The sequence below is a fragment of the Peromyscus maniculatus genome, chromosome 11 (genome assembly GCF_049852395.1).
Source record: "Peromyscus maniculatus bairdii isolate BWxNUB_F1_BW_parent chromosome 11, HU_Pman_BW_mat_3.1, whole genome shotgun sequence".
Classification (NCBI taxonomy): domain Eukaryota; kingdom Metazoa; phylum Chordata; class Mammalia; order Rodentia; family Cricetidae; genus Peromyscus; species Peromyscus maniculatus.
Genome location: NC_134862.1, coordinates 100358115 through 100375072, shown reverse-complemented (window position 1 = coordinate 100375072; position 16958 = coordinate 100358115). Strand labels below are relative to the sequence as shown.

The window sequence follows — 16958 nt, the reverse complement described above, 5'->3', positions numbered from 1 at the left end:
TTTAATTTTTTGTAGTGTTGAGGATTGAATGGGAAGCAGTAACTACTATGAGTACTATTTCTAGGAGTCTTGTTTTAGGAGTTTTTACATAGAGCTGTTGAAAGAGTTCTGTTAAATCCATTTTCTCAGAAACACGGTTAAATATCCTTAGGTGTCTACTCTCAGCCATCACCCCAGAGCCAGTCTGTGATGGTAGAAGGAAGTGGATGGGTGTAGAGCTGTGGTGCTGATGTAGATTTGAACCCCTGGAAAAGAAGGTAACACTCTGAACACAGTAGCAGCTGTTTCTTAAGAGTTGTGTAGGTATCAGCACGAGATAGATATCCTCCCAGCCATTGAAGTAAGAGAGTTATGGCTGCCTTATTCTTCCTCTTCATTTGTAAAGATCTGTTTAACATTTCTTGGTCCTTAAAAGTCCCTCATACTCCTGTTTTGTGAGTAGCAGGTTCGTAGTCAAATGAGATTAAGGAGACACAAGTTTTCCATTTATTCTCCCAAGAGACAGTTGTCAGCACTGAGCTTGTTGGTTTCTACACATTTCTATGTAATGTGTCCAGTAGCTTACCTGTGTTCCTTGTTCTTCGTGCTTTCTCGGAAGTGATACTTGACATTCAGTGTAATTAACTTCCCTCCCTCCTTCATCTTCCCTCCCTTTCTTGATTGGGTTATGTAGCCCAGGATAGCCTGGAGCACTCTCCATTCTCCTGCTCGAGCCTTCAAATTATTGAGGTTATAGTCGTGTGCCACCTTACCCAGCTTACAGTTAATTTTTTGGAATAAAAACTAATTAGTGTGCTTCTACAACAATAGTTATAGATACACTTATATTTGAATGGTAATTAAAGCTGTTGTAAGGTTTGGACAGTATGCCAGTGGTTTTTACCAATATACACTTATATATTAAAATACCAGACTGATAGTGTGCATGTTAAAGTTTCCTGAAGTGTGATGTCTGTACATCTTCTCACTATTTTCAGCTGTAATGAAATCACAGACTCTTAACTAAGTCATAGTGCTGAGTCATTTGTTAATAAATACAAGCATTTCCCTTGCTCCTTTGCTAGAGCCTGATCTCTAGTTTCAGATAAAAGCTAGATCAGGCTCTTAGTTTTAATGTTCTCAGATATTAACAAAAAAGCTACATGTCCTATATCCTGTGTCAGTCTCTTAAATTAGAATTCTGGACCACACCCTCAGCATGCCACTGAATGGCGGTGCTTGGTTGCTATGATACTGTGCTTGTTCTATAATTTGTAGCATGAATCCTATATGAGATGTTAGTTTAGATTTCAAATAAATGAGCAGCACTAACTGGAGATATGGTTTATAAAATTATCTTATTACAAATTATGCCTGCCCTTTCAAATTTTGTTATTAAACACAGCCTAACAAATGAAAAATGTGAAATAGCTTGATTGTAGCTGGATTTCTCACACTGACTGTAAGGAAGATGGTAAGGAGGAAGAGAGCTTTAAGATAGGCTGTTCAAGTATCAGTATTCCCTTTCTCCTGGCAGCAGCCATTGAGTGGGCCAAGATGAGTGCATACAAACACATCTAGGAGCTATGGAAGGAGAAGCAGGCCGATGTGATGCACTTTCTTCTGAGGGTTCACTGCTGTCAATACTGCCAGCTCTCTGTGCTGCACAGGGCTCTCTACCAGACCAGACCAGATCAAGTTCGTAGGCTGAGATACAGAACCAAACAAGGTTATGTCATATACAGGATTCACCTAGCTCCTTCAGTCTGTTGCTGAGGAGAGGTGGATGCCACTGTGGGGCTTTGAGAGTTCTGAATTCCTACTAGGCTGGTGAAGATTCCACATACAGATTCTTTGAGGTTATTATCCTCATGGGTCCATCCCATAAAGCTATCAGCAGGAGCGCTGATAGCCAGTGGAGCACCACACCCATCCACAAGCACAGAGAGGTGCATGGCTGACATCTGCAGGCCAAAAGATCTGTGGCCTGGAAAGGGCCCCAAGTTCTCCCATACTGCTCTTGACACACAGTCTGGAGAAGGAGCATTTCTCTCCAGCTCCACCATTCGGATAGCTAATACATGCGATGTCTATAAACTTCATACCCATGAACAATCTGTGACAGTCGAAAACAGAAAAGACAAAAACCATGTTCTTCATCTGAGTGTTTGAAACCTTGAGAGGTTAGAATATCAACTAGACTTTCTGCTGAGGTGCACTTGAGTTACTACCAGCAATACCACATTATAGGGCCAATTCTAAATGATATCTCTGTAGTAGTTTATTTTACTTTTTTGAGACAGGGTCTCACTGTTTGCTCTGTCTATCCTGGAACTCACTATGTAGACCAGGCTGGCCTTAAACTCAGAGATTTACCTACTTCTGCCTCTTTTGTGTAGAATTAAAAAGGGATTAAAGTCATGTGCTACCACATCCAGCTTCATTAATTTTTAAGTTTGACAAACTGTTCTACAGACCAATCCTGTGTAGCCAATCATACGTTTTTATTATATATTTATTTTATTTGTTGATTTTGGAGTTCTTATTTATGGGTCCTTACATGTTTTTGCTGAATTCAATTTAATATTATAGAGATATTGTAAAGACTAAAGAGGAGATCTAAGGGTGTGTTCTGTATATGTTTGTGCCATTACTACAGTTGATCTTTAAACTGTTATTGTCTCTCAGTAATGTCAGGTATTTGATAGGAAAACATTTGAGAGTCTAGGACTGGACTATATTTTAAAAAGAGCCTTACTAGGAAAAAACTTACAGGGCTGAAGATGTAGCTCAGTTGGTAGAGTGCTTGCCTGGCATGTACAGCCTAGGTTCACATAGCCAGGGCTGCATACACAGATTGGTGCAATGTGCTTGTGATCCTAGTTCCTGGAGGTTAAAGGTAGGAGGATCAGGAGTTGAAGGTCATCCTTAGCTACACAACAGATTTGAGGCCGGTTTTGGCTACATGAGACTACCTCAAAAAAAGATTAAGATTGACACCATTTCCACAGTTGAGTAGGTTTTAATATATTCACAGATGTGTGCCACCTTTAGAGTCAGCTTTAGAATATTTCCATCGCTCAGTTTTTTATTTGGTAATATCTTTATTTTTACTGTCTTTTTAAAAAATAGCTTTGTTGGGTATAGCTTTTTTTGGTCCAGTGTTTTTTCTTTGAGACTTTGAATGTGTGATTCTGTATTCTGGCCTCTAATTCAACTATCAATCTCAGCTCCTGTAAATAACTTTTTATCTTGGCATTTTCAAGATTTTTGTCCTTGTTAAATTTTAAGTACTTTCACTGCACTGGGTCTGCAGTTTATGGATCTCCTTGATTTTTTTATCCTCCTTTGGGGTTTTCGGTGTACATTTATTGTTTGTTGTTTGTGCACACTGGCAGTGTATGGATCTCCTTGATTTTATCCTTCTTTTGGGGTTTTTCAGTGTACATTTATTGTTTGTTCATTGTTTGTGCACACTGGCTGTTTATGGATGCCTGTGTACCAGAGTGCATGTGGAGGTCAGAGGACAACTTTTAGAAGTCTGTTCTCTCCTCCCACCATGTGGATTTTAGCTTGGCGACAAGCACCTTCATGGATGAGCAGTCTCACTGGTCTGAATTGGTCCTTGGAGTTCAGTGAGCTCCTTGGATGTACTAGGTTAGAACTATTAATACATTTGCAAAGCGTTTGTCACTGTTTCTTCAAATGTTTTCTTCTCCTTTTATCTCTCCTTTTGGTACTTCCATTATGGATATTTTAATATAATGATAGTATTCTATAGCTCTGTGCATTTTCTCCATTTTTAAAAATTAGATTTATTTGTTTTATTTTATATGTGAATGTTTTGCCTGTTTCTATGTATATGTGTACCATGTGTGTGTTTGGTTAAAAGAGAGCATTGGATTCCCTGGAACAGGAGTAATAGATGGTCGTAAATCACCATATGGGTGCTGGAACTCAAACCCAGGTCCTCTATAAGAACAGACAGTACTCAAAACTTTGGAACCATCTCTCTAGCCCTTGTTCCTGTTTGTTAGGGTTGGAATTTATCTCTAGATATGTTTCAATTTCTGATGAGTCCCTTTAATGAATTTTTCATTTTGTTAGACTTCTCAAGTCTGTATTTTCCATTTATTTTTTATTGGTAGTTTTTCCTCTTTATTCTGTATGTGACATGAAATTGTCATGATGCTTTTCTTCTTTAATCATGGTTTTCCTTTGAATAATGGCTACTTGAAAATCACATTCTGTTAAATCGGTTGTGTACTCTCACAAGCAATTAAGTTATGCTGTTCCCTTATTATTACTTTTTTTTCCTTCTTGTTAACCTGTGAGCTATACTTTTCCAGACAGAGGGAGAGTTTGGAAGTAGGAAGGGTGTGAACATGGCATTTAAAGTATGTATTGGGTACTGGCCTCAGTTGCTGGGGTTGTTATTATTGCTTACTTGTTTGCTTAGTGGCTGGGTGAGGTCTCCCCACTTCCCCACCGAAATGGTATTTTTGGCCTCTGATTGTGTTCCTCAGAGAGGCATCGCTTTGGTTGTTCTCACAGTTGCCCTAGGATACAGTGGTTTTGGTAGGTTTATCTTCTGACAGTGAACCTACCTCTTAGGTCCGACTCTTTGCTACCTGACTGCTCAGTTTTTAGCAGTGCTATAGGTCACAGCTGATCTAAGCCAAGTCAGTTCAGGATTTAAGGGATTTATGTCAGTGATCTTGTTCTTATGCAAAAAGCTACTCCAAGCCAGCGGTGGTGGCGCATGCCTTTAATCCCAATACTTGGGGAGGCAGAGGCAGGCGGATCTCTGTGAGTTCGAGGCCAGCCTGTGCTACAGAGTGAATTCCAGGAAAGGCACAAAGCTACACAGAGAAAACTTGTCTCAAAAAAACAAAAAACAAACAAAAAAGAAAGAAAGAAAGAAAGAAAGAAAGAAAGAAAGAAAGAAAGAAAGAAAGAAAGAAAGAAAGAAAGAAGGGAAAAAGAAAAAGGCTTCTCCAAGCTACCCCCTTTTACAGATATCTCCTGAAAATGAATTGGCCTAGGGCTATCTTGTGTCCTCAGTGAATCTAGAAACTTCTATCATTCCCTTCTATCATAGCCCTGCTATTTCTGAGAGCACCTGTAAACTGAAGGATCCTTTGGGAAAGAAGAGCTAACTGTATTAAGGGTAACTTGTAGATGATAGTCTAAGGTCTTTTTAGCTTGCATAAAGGGCCAAGGGTAGGATGACTGGAGACATAAATTCTTAGTGATGCTGCCCAAAAGTACAGTCTCTGTGGTATGAGTGGTGTAAGAAAGAAGCCCTCACCTCTCTGCTGGATTTGGTTAGAACTGAGCCTCTACAGCAGGATAGAAGTTTCTATTCTTTACCTGAAGACGGCTGTCAGGGAGCTTGAGGTAGAGGGAGCCTCTGGTTCTTTGAGTAGAGTTTCTGCCTTGCTGAGCGAAGGGAGCCATCTTAGTTCAGATTCTGTGGTTGATATATTGTGCACCCCAATAAACTTATCTGGGGGTCAGAGAACAGAACAGCCATAATATTAAACATAGAGGTTAGGCAGTGGTAGCACACGCCTTTAATCCTAGCATTCCAGAGGCAGAGATCCATCTGGAGCTCTGTGAGTTCAAAGCCACACTGGAAATAGCCAGGCATGGTGACTCACGCCTTTAATCCCAGGAAGTGATGGCAGAAAGCAGAAAGGTATATAGGCATGAGAACCAAGAACTAGAGCTGGTTAAGCTTTTAGCAGCAGTCAGCTGAGATCCATTCGGATGAGGACACAGAGGCTTCCAGTTTGAGGAAACAGGATAAGCTGAGAAGTTGGCGAGGTGAGGTTAGCTGGGGCTTGTTCTGCTTCTCTGATATTTCAGCATTCACCCCAATACCTGGCTTCAGGTTTGTTTTAATTAATAAGACCTTTTAAGATTCATGCTTCAAGATTCTGCTTACCGAATTGTCATAAATTATTTGTGGCATGGGCCTCAAATCTGAGGCCTTGTTCCTATTAGATGAGTGCTTTCCCACTGAGCTAGTTCCCTGAGTTTTCATAGATACTGTTAGTTAGGTGTTTCCTCACTTGCTGTTTGCCCTTGGGTCTATTCATAGAGTCTTTAAATGGTGTTTTATTACCTTAAAACCTAATTTATTTTGAAAAAAGATCTTGCTCTATATCCCTGACTATCCTGGATCTCTATATGTAGACTAGGCCTTGAACTTTTGGTGATCTTCCTGCCTCTGCCTCTCAAGTGCTGGAATTACAGGCATGCACCATCATATTTGGCTAAATGGTTGTTTTAAACTGAACTTTGGGGGAAGCAGGTAGGTCTGAGGAGTTCTTACCCTTGTCTTGCCGGAAGTTGGCCTCTGACTTGACTATAATTTTAACTTGTTTTATAGTAATAATTAGTACCTTTTATCTAGGATGTCATAGCTTTCAGGTACAAAATTATGCACTTATTTGAAATCTTAAAGGATATGGGAAAATTCTTTGACATAAACAGCTTTCTAAAAATGACACAAGAAGAAACAAAAATTTCAATAGGTATGTGTCTATTTGGTTGAGGCTGAACTAAGGAAAAACATTACTAGAAAGTAAATTACAGAGCAGTGTCTCTATGAATATAAATTGAAAAATCTTTAATAAAATATTGGCAGATTGAATTCTAAAATATATAGGTAGAATAATATATATTGACCATGTAAGGTTCATGCAAGGGATGTAAAGCTGTTTTTTTTTTTTTTTTAATTTAAAAAATGACCAACAGTCATTTCTTGGCCTTTTGCCGAGTGTAGTGTAGAACACAACTACCCTTAGTTTTTGACAAAGATGTAAAGACTAAAGATGGAAGAAAAGATCGCCTCCTTAACAGAGAAAACTGGATTTCACATGTAGAAGAATGGGACCTGATACATATAGACCACCATGTGGTGTAATCAACTCATGGTGGATCCAAGGTCTTAAGTTAGTTAAGTCTTGATTTTGAAACTGCTGGGAGTAAAGCACTTCACCATACGTCACAGGCAAGGACTTCCTGGAAAGGATTCCAACAGCCCAGGATAATCCTGAGAATTGGCAAAATTGTAATGACATGAAATTAAGCTTCAGCACAGCAGAGGAAACAATCCCAGAGTGAGGAGACAGCTTACTGGACAGGGAGAAGCGAATCTTGACCATCTGTTGTCAGACCAGAGAGTTTTCCAAATAGATAAAGAGAGCTGCAAAAATTAACCACAGAAATCACCCAGTGGGTAAATGGACTAAAAGCCAAATACATAGTTCTCAATAGAAGAAATAAAATGGCTGGTAGTACTTTAAAGGTTCTCAATATCATTAGCCATCAGGAAAACAGCAAATTAAAACTTTTGAGAACCTATTCTCACCCCTGCCAGATGGCTCTCAAGAAAACAAATGACAGCAAATGCTAGCAAGGCTATGGTGAAAGGGGCCCTATTCACTGCTGGTGGGAAGGTAGACTTGTATGCTGCACTATGGAAATCAGTGTGGAAGTTTCTCAGATAACTAAAAATAGAGCTACCCTATGACCCAGCTATTCCACTCTTGGTGTACCCAAAGGGCGATTAAATCAGCATGTCACAGAGATAGCTTGCACACCCATGTCTCCTGCTGCTACACTATTCACAGTAGACCAAACAATGAAACCAGCCTAGATGTCTGTCAAAGAATGTAGTACATGCACACAGTGGAATTTTATTCACTTGAATGGGGGTGCTCTAGAAGAACAGAATTGATAGAATGAATCTATAATAAAAAGGAGTTTATTGGAGTGGCTTACAGGCTGTGGCTTAGTGCAACAATGGTTGTCTCCTGAAGGAAAGGCCAAGAATCTGGTGGTAGTTCAGTCCACAAGGCTGATTTTTAGCCCATGTTGGAGTCCCAAAGAAGTAAGTTCTAAACTAGCAAAGGAAAGCCTCGGCAGAATAGAGAACTTGCCAGCGAGAGGGAGGGCAAGCAGGCAAAAAGCAAAAGCTTTCTTCTTCCATGTTCTTTTATGTACATTGTCGCTTGAAGGGGTGGCCTGGATTTAGGGTGGTCTTTTGACCTCAAATGATCTAATCAAGAAAAATACCTCACAGGTAGGTCCAGCTACTTACTTGGGTTTTAATGGATTCAAGTTGACAACCAAGATTAGCCATCACATCTATAAAGTGAAAGTGAAGCCATGCGTATACAGAAGGATAAATAAAATTGGAAAGAATTGAGAGAAATAAGCTAGTGTCAGGAAGTCAGTAACCACTTGTTTTCTCTTATGCAGAACCTAGGTTTAACAGAGACATATAGAGAGACAAAGAGACAAAGATATTGATTGATTGACTGATTGATTGATTCATGGAACTAGAAGAGATGAAAGGGGAGAAAGATTTTAGACATGGGGTAAAATGAGGCTAATCAGATGTGTGTTGGATACATGGGACATGAAAGTAGAAGAGGCAGTTCTTGGCTCCTCAGCTTCCTAACGCTGCAACCCTTTAATACAGTTCTTCATGTTGTGGTGATCCCAACCATAAAATTGTTTTTGTTGCTACTTCATAAGTGTTATTTTGCTACTTCTATGAATCACAATGTAAATATCTGTTTTTGATGGTCTTAGGTGACCCCTGTGAAAGAGTCATTGAACAACCAAAGGGGTCCTGATCCATAGGTGGAGAACCACTGGTCTAGATAAACTTTCAGGTTCTTTAGGTCAGCTTTTCAGGTTCTCAGAACATCATGTCAATATTTTGATTCAAATTACATTCTTTGCATAGACTTATTGGGGTAGATATTGAATATGTTATAATCTCCATTTATTTGATGAAAAAAAGTGTCATGATTTTTTTCTTTTTTTTTTTTTTTCGTGGCTTTTTGAGACAGGGTTTCTCTTTGTAGACCATGCTGGCCTCAAATTCACAGAGATCAGCCTGCTTTTGCTTCCTGCATGCTAGGACTGAAGGTGTGTACCACCATGCCCAGCGGTGTCTTGATTTTTCTGTACAAAAGTCTTGCTTGTCTTTTGGTAGACCTCTAGATTTCCTTTCTGTTAAACCTGATTACCGAATCTGAGGAAGCTTAGAGATAGGTCACACCACAGGAGTTAGAGCTAACTGGCCTATCTGAGGATGCAGCTTTTATATGAGCCAGGTACATCTTCAAGTTAGGTATTTGGGGCAAAAATCTTGAAGAGTTTAGAAAACAAACACCCAACAGGGCTTTGGGGAGTTTTTGAAGGTATGCTAATAAATCTCCAAAGAGGAAATAAATGCCTCATTTCCTCAGAGCTGTTTCTTTCCCACCTGCTTGTCACAGTGATTTTTTTTTTAACAGTGGTAAAGTCTTTAGTGAAATCAAATTTTAGTCATAATAAAATGGAAAAGTTAAATGCATTTAAAAACTCATTCCACGTGGGCATGGTGGTGTACACCTTTAATCTCAGCACTTGGGAGGCAGATCTCTGAGTTCTAGGTCAGTCTGGTCTACAGAGCAAGTTCCAGGACACCTAAGGCTACACCAACAAACCCTGTCTTGGGAAAAAAAAAAAAAAGCCTTAGCTCTGAGGATGTTACTGAAGATGAGTGCAGTTTGATAGTACAGGTCATTACATAATACTCTTCCCTGGGCAACATAAAAACTTTAAGGCATTGAAATTGTTGAATGTGCTGAATTGCGCCTTGGTAAATTCTTAGGGAGATCAAAATACTACTGCAGGTTTATGTAGGATTGATTTCATTTTATCATTTAAATGGAGATCACTAATGTAAACTTTCCTCATCTCTGACAATTTTGCCTGACAGAAACAGGGGAGGAAATGTTAGTGTGGCTCACAGTTTCAGAGAGTTGCAGTCTTGTCAGCCAGGAAGGCACGGCAGTGGGAGCATGTGGCTGCAGATGCTCATTTGCATCAGGGCAGGCAGGAAGCAGAGAATGCAGGCTGGAGCCAGAAGTGCTATAACTTCTATAAGAAGTACTGTAATTTCTATAAAAGCCCACCCCTAGTCACCTACCTCTGCCGTCTAAGCTCCATATTCCAAAGGCTCCTCAGCCCCAGAAACAACATCAGCAACTATGGGCCACATGAGCCTGAGGGGACAGTTCAGACTCAAACCTGTTCTTTAAATATTCTACCCTTACACACTCATGGTTCACTTACATGTTTCAAAGAGACTAATATCCACCAGTGTGTTCATTTTCTCATTGCTCTGACAAAAATACCTGATACAAATAAAGGAGGAAGCTGGTTTTTTGTTTTTGTTTGTTTGCTGTATGCTCTTGGGCAGCACATTATTGTGGCGGAAGTGGCATGACCCCAGTGACCCATTTCCTCCAGGTAGACCCACCTGGCAACCAAAGGTTCACCTTGTGGGCTTGTGGGGAACATTGCATTTTCAAACTGTAACACTACTTGAAATAGATAAATAGCATCAGTGCAAGAAGATTTTATTTAAATATCCCAACAAAAACCTGAGAGCCGGGCGGTGGTGGCGCACTCCTTTAATCCCAGCACTCGGGAGGCAGAGCCAGGCGGATCTCTGTGAGTTCGAGGCCAGCCTGGGCTACAGAGTGAGTTCCAGGAAAGACGCCAAAGCTACACAGAGAAACCCTGTCTCAAAAAAACAAAAAACAAAAAAAAAAACAACAACAACAAAAAAAAACACAAAAAAACCCCTGAGTTCCTTAGGATAATTAAATTTGGAATGACTGAGCAAGTGCAAATAGTCTGTGGCTTAGGATATGGTTGATACAAAACTTGGGGTTTCATGAAGCTGCATTATGTCTCTAGCATTGGAAGGGATCAGAACTGAAACTAGTTTCTTATGAATGCAAACCATTTTCCTACCACTTTCTTATATTGTAGCATCAGGGCATGGGCTTTGGTTTTTTTTTTTTTTTTTTTTGGTTTTTTGAGACGGGGTTTCTCTGTGTAGCTTTGGCGTCTTTCCTGGAACTCACTCTGTAGCCTCGAACTCACAAAGATCCGCCTGCTTCTGCCTCCCGAATGCCACCACAGCCCAGCTTTGTTGTTTTTCAGACAGGTCTCACTGTGTGTCCTGGCTGGCCTGGAATTGACTATGTAGACCAGGGTGGCCTCTAACTCTTAAAAATTCTCTTTCCTTTGCCTCCAGGGATTAAAGGAGTGAGCCACTGCTCCTGGCTAAGGTTTTGAATGGGAGACATGTCGTTTATAGAGTAAGAAGAAAACTAGTTTCACATGTGGAAGTGGGAGGTTGACCAGTGACCAGGACTTGCTTATAGATGGTGATGATATGTAGAAGTGGGAAAAAGCACCAATTTGTGTTCATTTCAGCATCAAGGAGGAAAAAGCTCAGAAAATATTTTAATACTGTTAAAACCGAGTCAGCCTCTGAAGATGGCACTAATTATCCTCAGATCATCATTATAATGGAATCTAATAAAGATGCAGTACAAGGGCTGGAACATAGCTCAGTGATAGAGCCTAGCATGTGTGATGCCTTGTGTTCAGTCCCCAGTACCACATACACACAAAAGACTAAAATGTAATAAAGATATATTGTCTACTTTAGTAAGATAAATCTGTATTTGAAGGATATAGGTGTCTTTGAAAATAAATGAGTAACTAAGAGAACGATGGGGATTTTCTGTGAGTTGAGAAAGGATTCTTAGAATGACTTCATCTTCTTGAGTGGATGTATAAAAATTATTATTCCAAAAAGCTTACCATTGTTAGTTTACAGAAAGCAAAGATGTCTTGTCTTCTAGCTTTTTAAACTAATGAACTTGGTATCAGTCTTAGGAAATGTCATTTATTAATGAAATTAACCATTTGACTTTAAGGGCCAAAAACTCCAAAAGATTTAAGAAAAAGGCCATTCAGATATCATTGACTTAGCAGAGATGGAGCAGGTTCTGCTGCTGAACTCCTGATGTTTTGGAAGGAGCTGCTGGCTGTGTGGCTGTGTGTGTCAGATCTGCTTCCTTTTTACCACAGTATAATAAAGTCTTATTCCAGAGCACAGATAGCTGTTATGTATAAAGGGATGCAATTTTTTTTTTTTGTTTTTTGTTTTTCAAGACAAGGTTTCTTCATGTAGTTTTGGTGCCTGTCCTGGATCTCGCTCTGTAAACCAGTCTGGCCTCAAACTCTCAAGAGATCTACCTGGCTCTGCCTCCTGAGTTCCATAAAAGGTGATTGAATAAAAAACTTGACTACCACAATGGTGGTAAAAACATTTACTGCCCATCAGCTTTCCATGTCTTAGGTGGAAACTTGAGCTTTATGTCAACAGAGGCTCATTGCTGGTTCTGGAACAGAACAGTAGATGTATTATGAATGTAGAAACAAAGCCTTTAGTGGCATAGTGGCACAAATGGCTGTTATAACAGATTCAGAATTTATTTTGTAGTTTTCATCATTCACTCCTGAATTTATAACATTTACACTTTGCTACAGTAAAAATTTATAGGGGGCTGGGAGATGGTTCAAGATGGGCTGTGAAGTCATGAGAACCTGAGTTGAATGTCCAGTACCCACCCACAGAAGCCAGGCACCTATATAGTCCCAGCACTGAGGAGACAGAGACAGGAGGTCCCTGGAGCTCACTGACCAGACAGCTGGACAAATTGGCAAGTTCAGGCTCAGTGAAAGATCCTGACTCAAAACAAGAAGTTGATTGAGAAAGACATCTGATGTCAACCACATGTGCACTCAAACACACATGCACACCCACACATGGGAACGCAAAATGTAGATACCCATGGTGAGATTTTAATCTTTTTGAAGATCTTTTTCATATCTTTATATAAAATAGGTATTGGTTTGGGATGGAGAAATAATTTTACATATGAACCTAAACATCAGGTTTTAGATATATGATCTTAGAAATTTAATCTCAGTAGTTCAAGAGACTTAGACAAGTGAGCAACTGGAAGGTCCCTGTTGACAGATTTGAAAGTCCAGAGTTAATTGTTGTATTTTTTTTTTTTTTCCGAGACAGGGTTTCTCTGTGTAGCTTTGCGCTTTTTCTGGAACTCACTTTGTAGACCAGGCTGACCTCGAACTCACAGAGATCCACCCACCTCTGCCTCCCAAGTGCTGGGATTAAAGACGTGTACCACCACTGCCCAGATATGTTGTATTTTTTTGTGCTAAGAACAAAAAGATGTAATGTATTTATAGGATCAATGTAATGTTCCTTGTTTTTGTAACAAGTAAAAGGCAAATATTTATTAAGTGCCTTTTATGCACCAGGCTCTATGCTGGGCATTAGAGGGGAGAGAGAAAACAGTAGGCATAATAAGATAACACTTGGTTCCTGCTTTGGGGGACTTCATAGATTAGGATCATTAAAAACAAGATATAATTGCCATGTGATAGAAAAACTACTGCAGCAGAAATACAAGCCTAAAATACTTAAGAAAAGGTGGATTAACCAGCCAGTTTAGCTTCAGTTCTCTTAGGAACACCCATGATTAAGGACTTAGGCCAAGGTGGAACTAGTGGGTAGAGTCTCCACAATAGATAGTAATGTGGGGAGATGGGCATTCTGGAGTCTCCACAATAGATAGTAATGTGGGGAGATGGGCATTCTGGAGTCTCCACGATAGATAGTAATGTGGGGAGATGGGCATTCTGGAGTCTCCACGATAGATAGTAATGTGGGGAGATGGGCATTCTGGAGTCTCCACGATAGATAGTAATGTGGGGAGATGGGCATTCTAGAGTCTCCACCATAGTAATGTGGGGAGATGGGCATTCTAGAGTCTCCACCATAGTAATGTGGGGAGATGGGCATTCTAGAGTCTCCACCATAGTAATGTGGGGAGATGGGCATTCTAGAGTCTCCATGATAGTAATGTGGGGAGATGGGCATTCTAGAGTCTCCATGATAGTAATGTGGAGAGATAGGCATTCTGGACTTGGGGAGCAGCATGTGCTCTTCAGGAGCCCCAGGGGCTATGGTTCCACCAGGATGGGGAGGCATGATGGGCTGTGTTGAAAGGTGACTTGGTGTAGTCAGCTACACTTTGATAACAATACAGAGGCTTCATTTTCTAAGTTATTGAGGATCTTACTGAGTATGAAAATATTGATTCTTTTAGGAAAGTTTTAACTTTTTAAGTAGCTTAGATAATAAATCAGAAATGAACAAATACTTAGTTATGAATAATTAGCATGTTCTCATTGAAATCTAGATGAGGGATGATGAGCAGCCAGAATAATTGAGGTGATCACAAGTTAGAATCAGTAATATTCAGTGATTGGTTGTGGGCAATAAAAACAGCCCAGTATAAATCCCTCCATGATAGGATTATAGATGCATGGATTTACCTCAGTCACTTAGAGGATTGTACGCATGCAGATGCCTTCTACAAAATTATATTTAAAAAATACAAAAGTAATGTTGAGGTTGGTTTATTCAGAGCTTTTCTCTTTCTATTTATAGATGCCACTTCAAATGAACAACAAGAGCTTTTCTGCCAGAAGCTACAGCAGTGCTGTATACTGTTTGATTTCATGGACTCTGTTTCAGACTTGAAGAGCAAAGAAATTAAAAGAGCAACGCTGAATGAACTGGTTGAGTATGTTTCAACTAATCGTGGTGTAATTGTTGAATCAGCGTATTCTGATATAGTAAAAATGGTAAGCCTCTAGATTTCTATTCCTCAGATTACGTAAGCTCAAGGATCTGAGGTGTTTGTGTAGTAACTAACATACCCAAAAGGATAATCTTAGAAACTTGGCACTGGGACTAGGTGTGGTGAAGCAAGCCATTCATCTCAGCACACGAGAGGCAGAAGCAGCAGTTGAGTCTCTGAGTTCAAGGTCAGCCTGTTCTACAGAGTGAGTTCCAGGACAGTCAGGGCTACATAGTGAGATTCTGTCTCCAAAAAATAAAAAAAAGCCCATTTGAAAGATTATCCATTTCATTGATGTGGCCATTGATTATAGGAGCTGGAGAAATTAGTATGTTATAGTGGCTCTTGGCTACCATATTAGATAGTTCAGATCTTGAACTTAGGAGAAAGCTGTAGGTTCAAGTGTGCAGTTCTTGTATAGAACTACTAGAATTCGGTTCCCAACACCTAAATCTGCAGCTCACAACTGCCTGTATGTAGCTCCAGCTACAGGAGGATGCCTCTGGCTTCTGGCAGCTGCACTGAGGTGCACACATCTGCACACGAACACATACATGTGACTAAAACTAAAATCCTTAAAAAAAAAAAAAAAAAAACTCATTTATCCAGATGACAGATGATATCTGAGTGAGTAGTCACTGGGAATTTTAAAGGGTAGGGGTGGAGAAGACACGTGAAAGACACATGTAGGCAGTGGCTAAGGGAGTCAGGTTTAAAAGAAAGTCTGTATAGGACATTTTCATAATATTCATAGATTATAACATTTTAATTTTAATTATAGCTCACAACCTTTAAGGAGTTAAATAGGCATCTTATCAAGCCTCCTTAATGTGGAACCCAGAAATCTAAAGCACTGACATCATTTCTTAAGTGGAAAATTCTACACCTGACTTTATGGATTGAAGTTCAAACAAGTGGGATAAAAATATTGACTATAATTGCCTTTAGTTTGTGTGTAAGCAGTCTTGAAACAAATGAACTTCATGTTTAGAGCTCAGGATACCTCATTATAGGCATATATAGATGAGTAAGCCAAAATCCAGGACACTTCCTGCTCCAAGCATTTTAGGCAAGGACTGCTCAGCATGGGTAGATAAATTGTAGAATCTCTGATGTGAAAAAAATGAATTGTTGCCATTTTTATTGCAGTAAGTTTTTTTGTTTGTTTGTTTGTTTTAGGATGATGCTATTAGTAGTTTAACCTCCTCCTTCAGCAATGGAAATTGGTTCAGCATTTTAACTGCCCTTTCGTCTATACTAATGAAATAGAACTTGTGGGAGTGGTTAGAGTCACTGAGAACATAGTTTAAACTACATCCAGACAGAAGGACAAACAACCTAATACATGTTCTAGGAGAATAAAATGGATAGTAGGGAAGATAGATTTGGCCCTAATAAACTAGTTGAGTTTCCTTTTAATCACAATCGAAGACCTGTCAAAGGGACTTAGGAACTTGTGTTATATTTTTAAGAACAGAAATTAATGCTTTAGTGGGTTTTTTTTGTTTGTTTGTTTGTTTTAAGATTGGCTATAGAGAGAATATTAACCAGAATAAAACTAGCTTCCTAAACTCCCACAGATAGTGAAGGGGAATTGTTGTTGTTTGGTTTTGCTCTTTTTCATGGGGAGGGGGATGGGAGGGGGGCCACTAGGCTCCCAAATAAATCAAGCAGGAGGCTTATTCTTACTTATAAATGGCTGGCCTTAGCTTGGCTTGTTGCTAGCCAGCTTTTCTTAACTCTAATCCAGTCTACCTTTTGCCTCTGGACTTTTACCTTTCTCCTGCTTCTGTAAATCTTACTTTCACATTTACTCTGTGGCTGGCTGTGTAGCTGAGTGGCTGGCCCCTGGTGTCCTCTTCTCCTTGTTCCTCCTCCTTCCTCTCTTACTCCTCAGTCCCTCTTTTCCTCCTCCTATTTATCCTCTCTGCCTGCCACTCCACATATCCTTTCTCCTGCCTCACTATGGCCGTTCAGCTCTTTATTAGACCATCAGGTGTTTTAGATAGACAAAGTAACACAGCTTCACAGAGTTAAACAAATGCAACATAAACAAAGGTAACACACCTAAAAATAATCTTCTACATCAGGGGATGTAAATATTAAATATTGATGAACTTACTATTTTTATTTATTTGTTTGTTTGGTTGGTTGGTTGGTTTTTCGAGACAGGGTTTCTCTGTATAACAGTCCTTACTGTCCTAGAACTCACTCTGTAGACCAGGCTGGCCTTGAACTCAGAGATCTGCCTGCCTCCGCCTCTGAGTCCTGGGATTAAAGGTATACACTACCATGCCTGGCTGAACTTCCTATGTTTATTTTTATTTTATTATTAAAATTTCAAGAGTAAATCTATTTCCTTCTGTT

General features: G+C 39.7%; 1 protein-coding gene across 2 annotated transcripts in view; it reads left to right on the top strand.

The window, feature by feature from the left end:
- Window positions 1-16958, top strand: part of Ppp2r5a (protein phosphatase 2 regulatory subunit B'alpha) — a 49539-nt gene that overhangs the window by 12298 nt on the left and 20283 nt on the right. Inside the window, exons 1-2 of one of the 2 annotated variants that reach the window (XM_042258860.2) lie at window positions 13753-13954; window positions 14399-14595. In XM_042258860.2, the coding sequence (XP_042114794.1) occupies window positions 14470-14595 (126 nt within the window). In that variant the 5' untranslated portion in view covers window positions 13753-13954; window positions 14399-14469. Of the gene's footprint in view, window positions 1-13752; window positions 13955-14398; window positions 14596-16958 lie in introns of those variants that run through there. The other variant, XM_006972101.3, reaches the window with a different exon arrangement.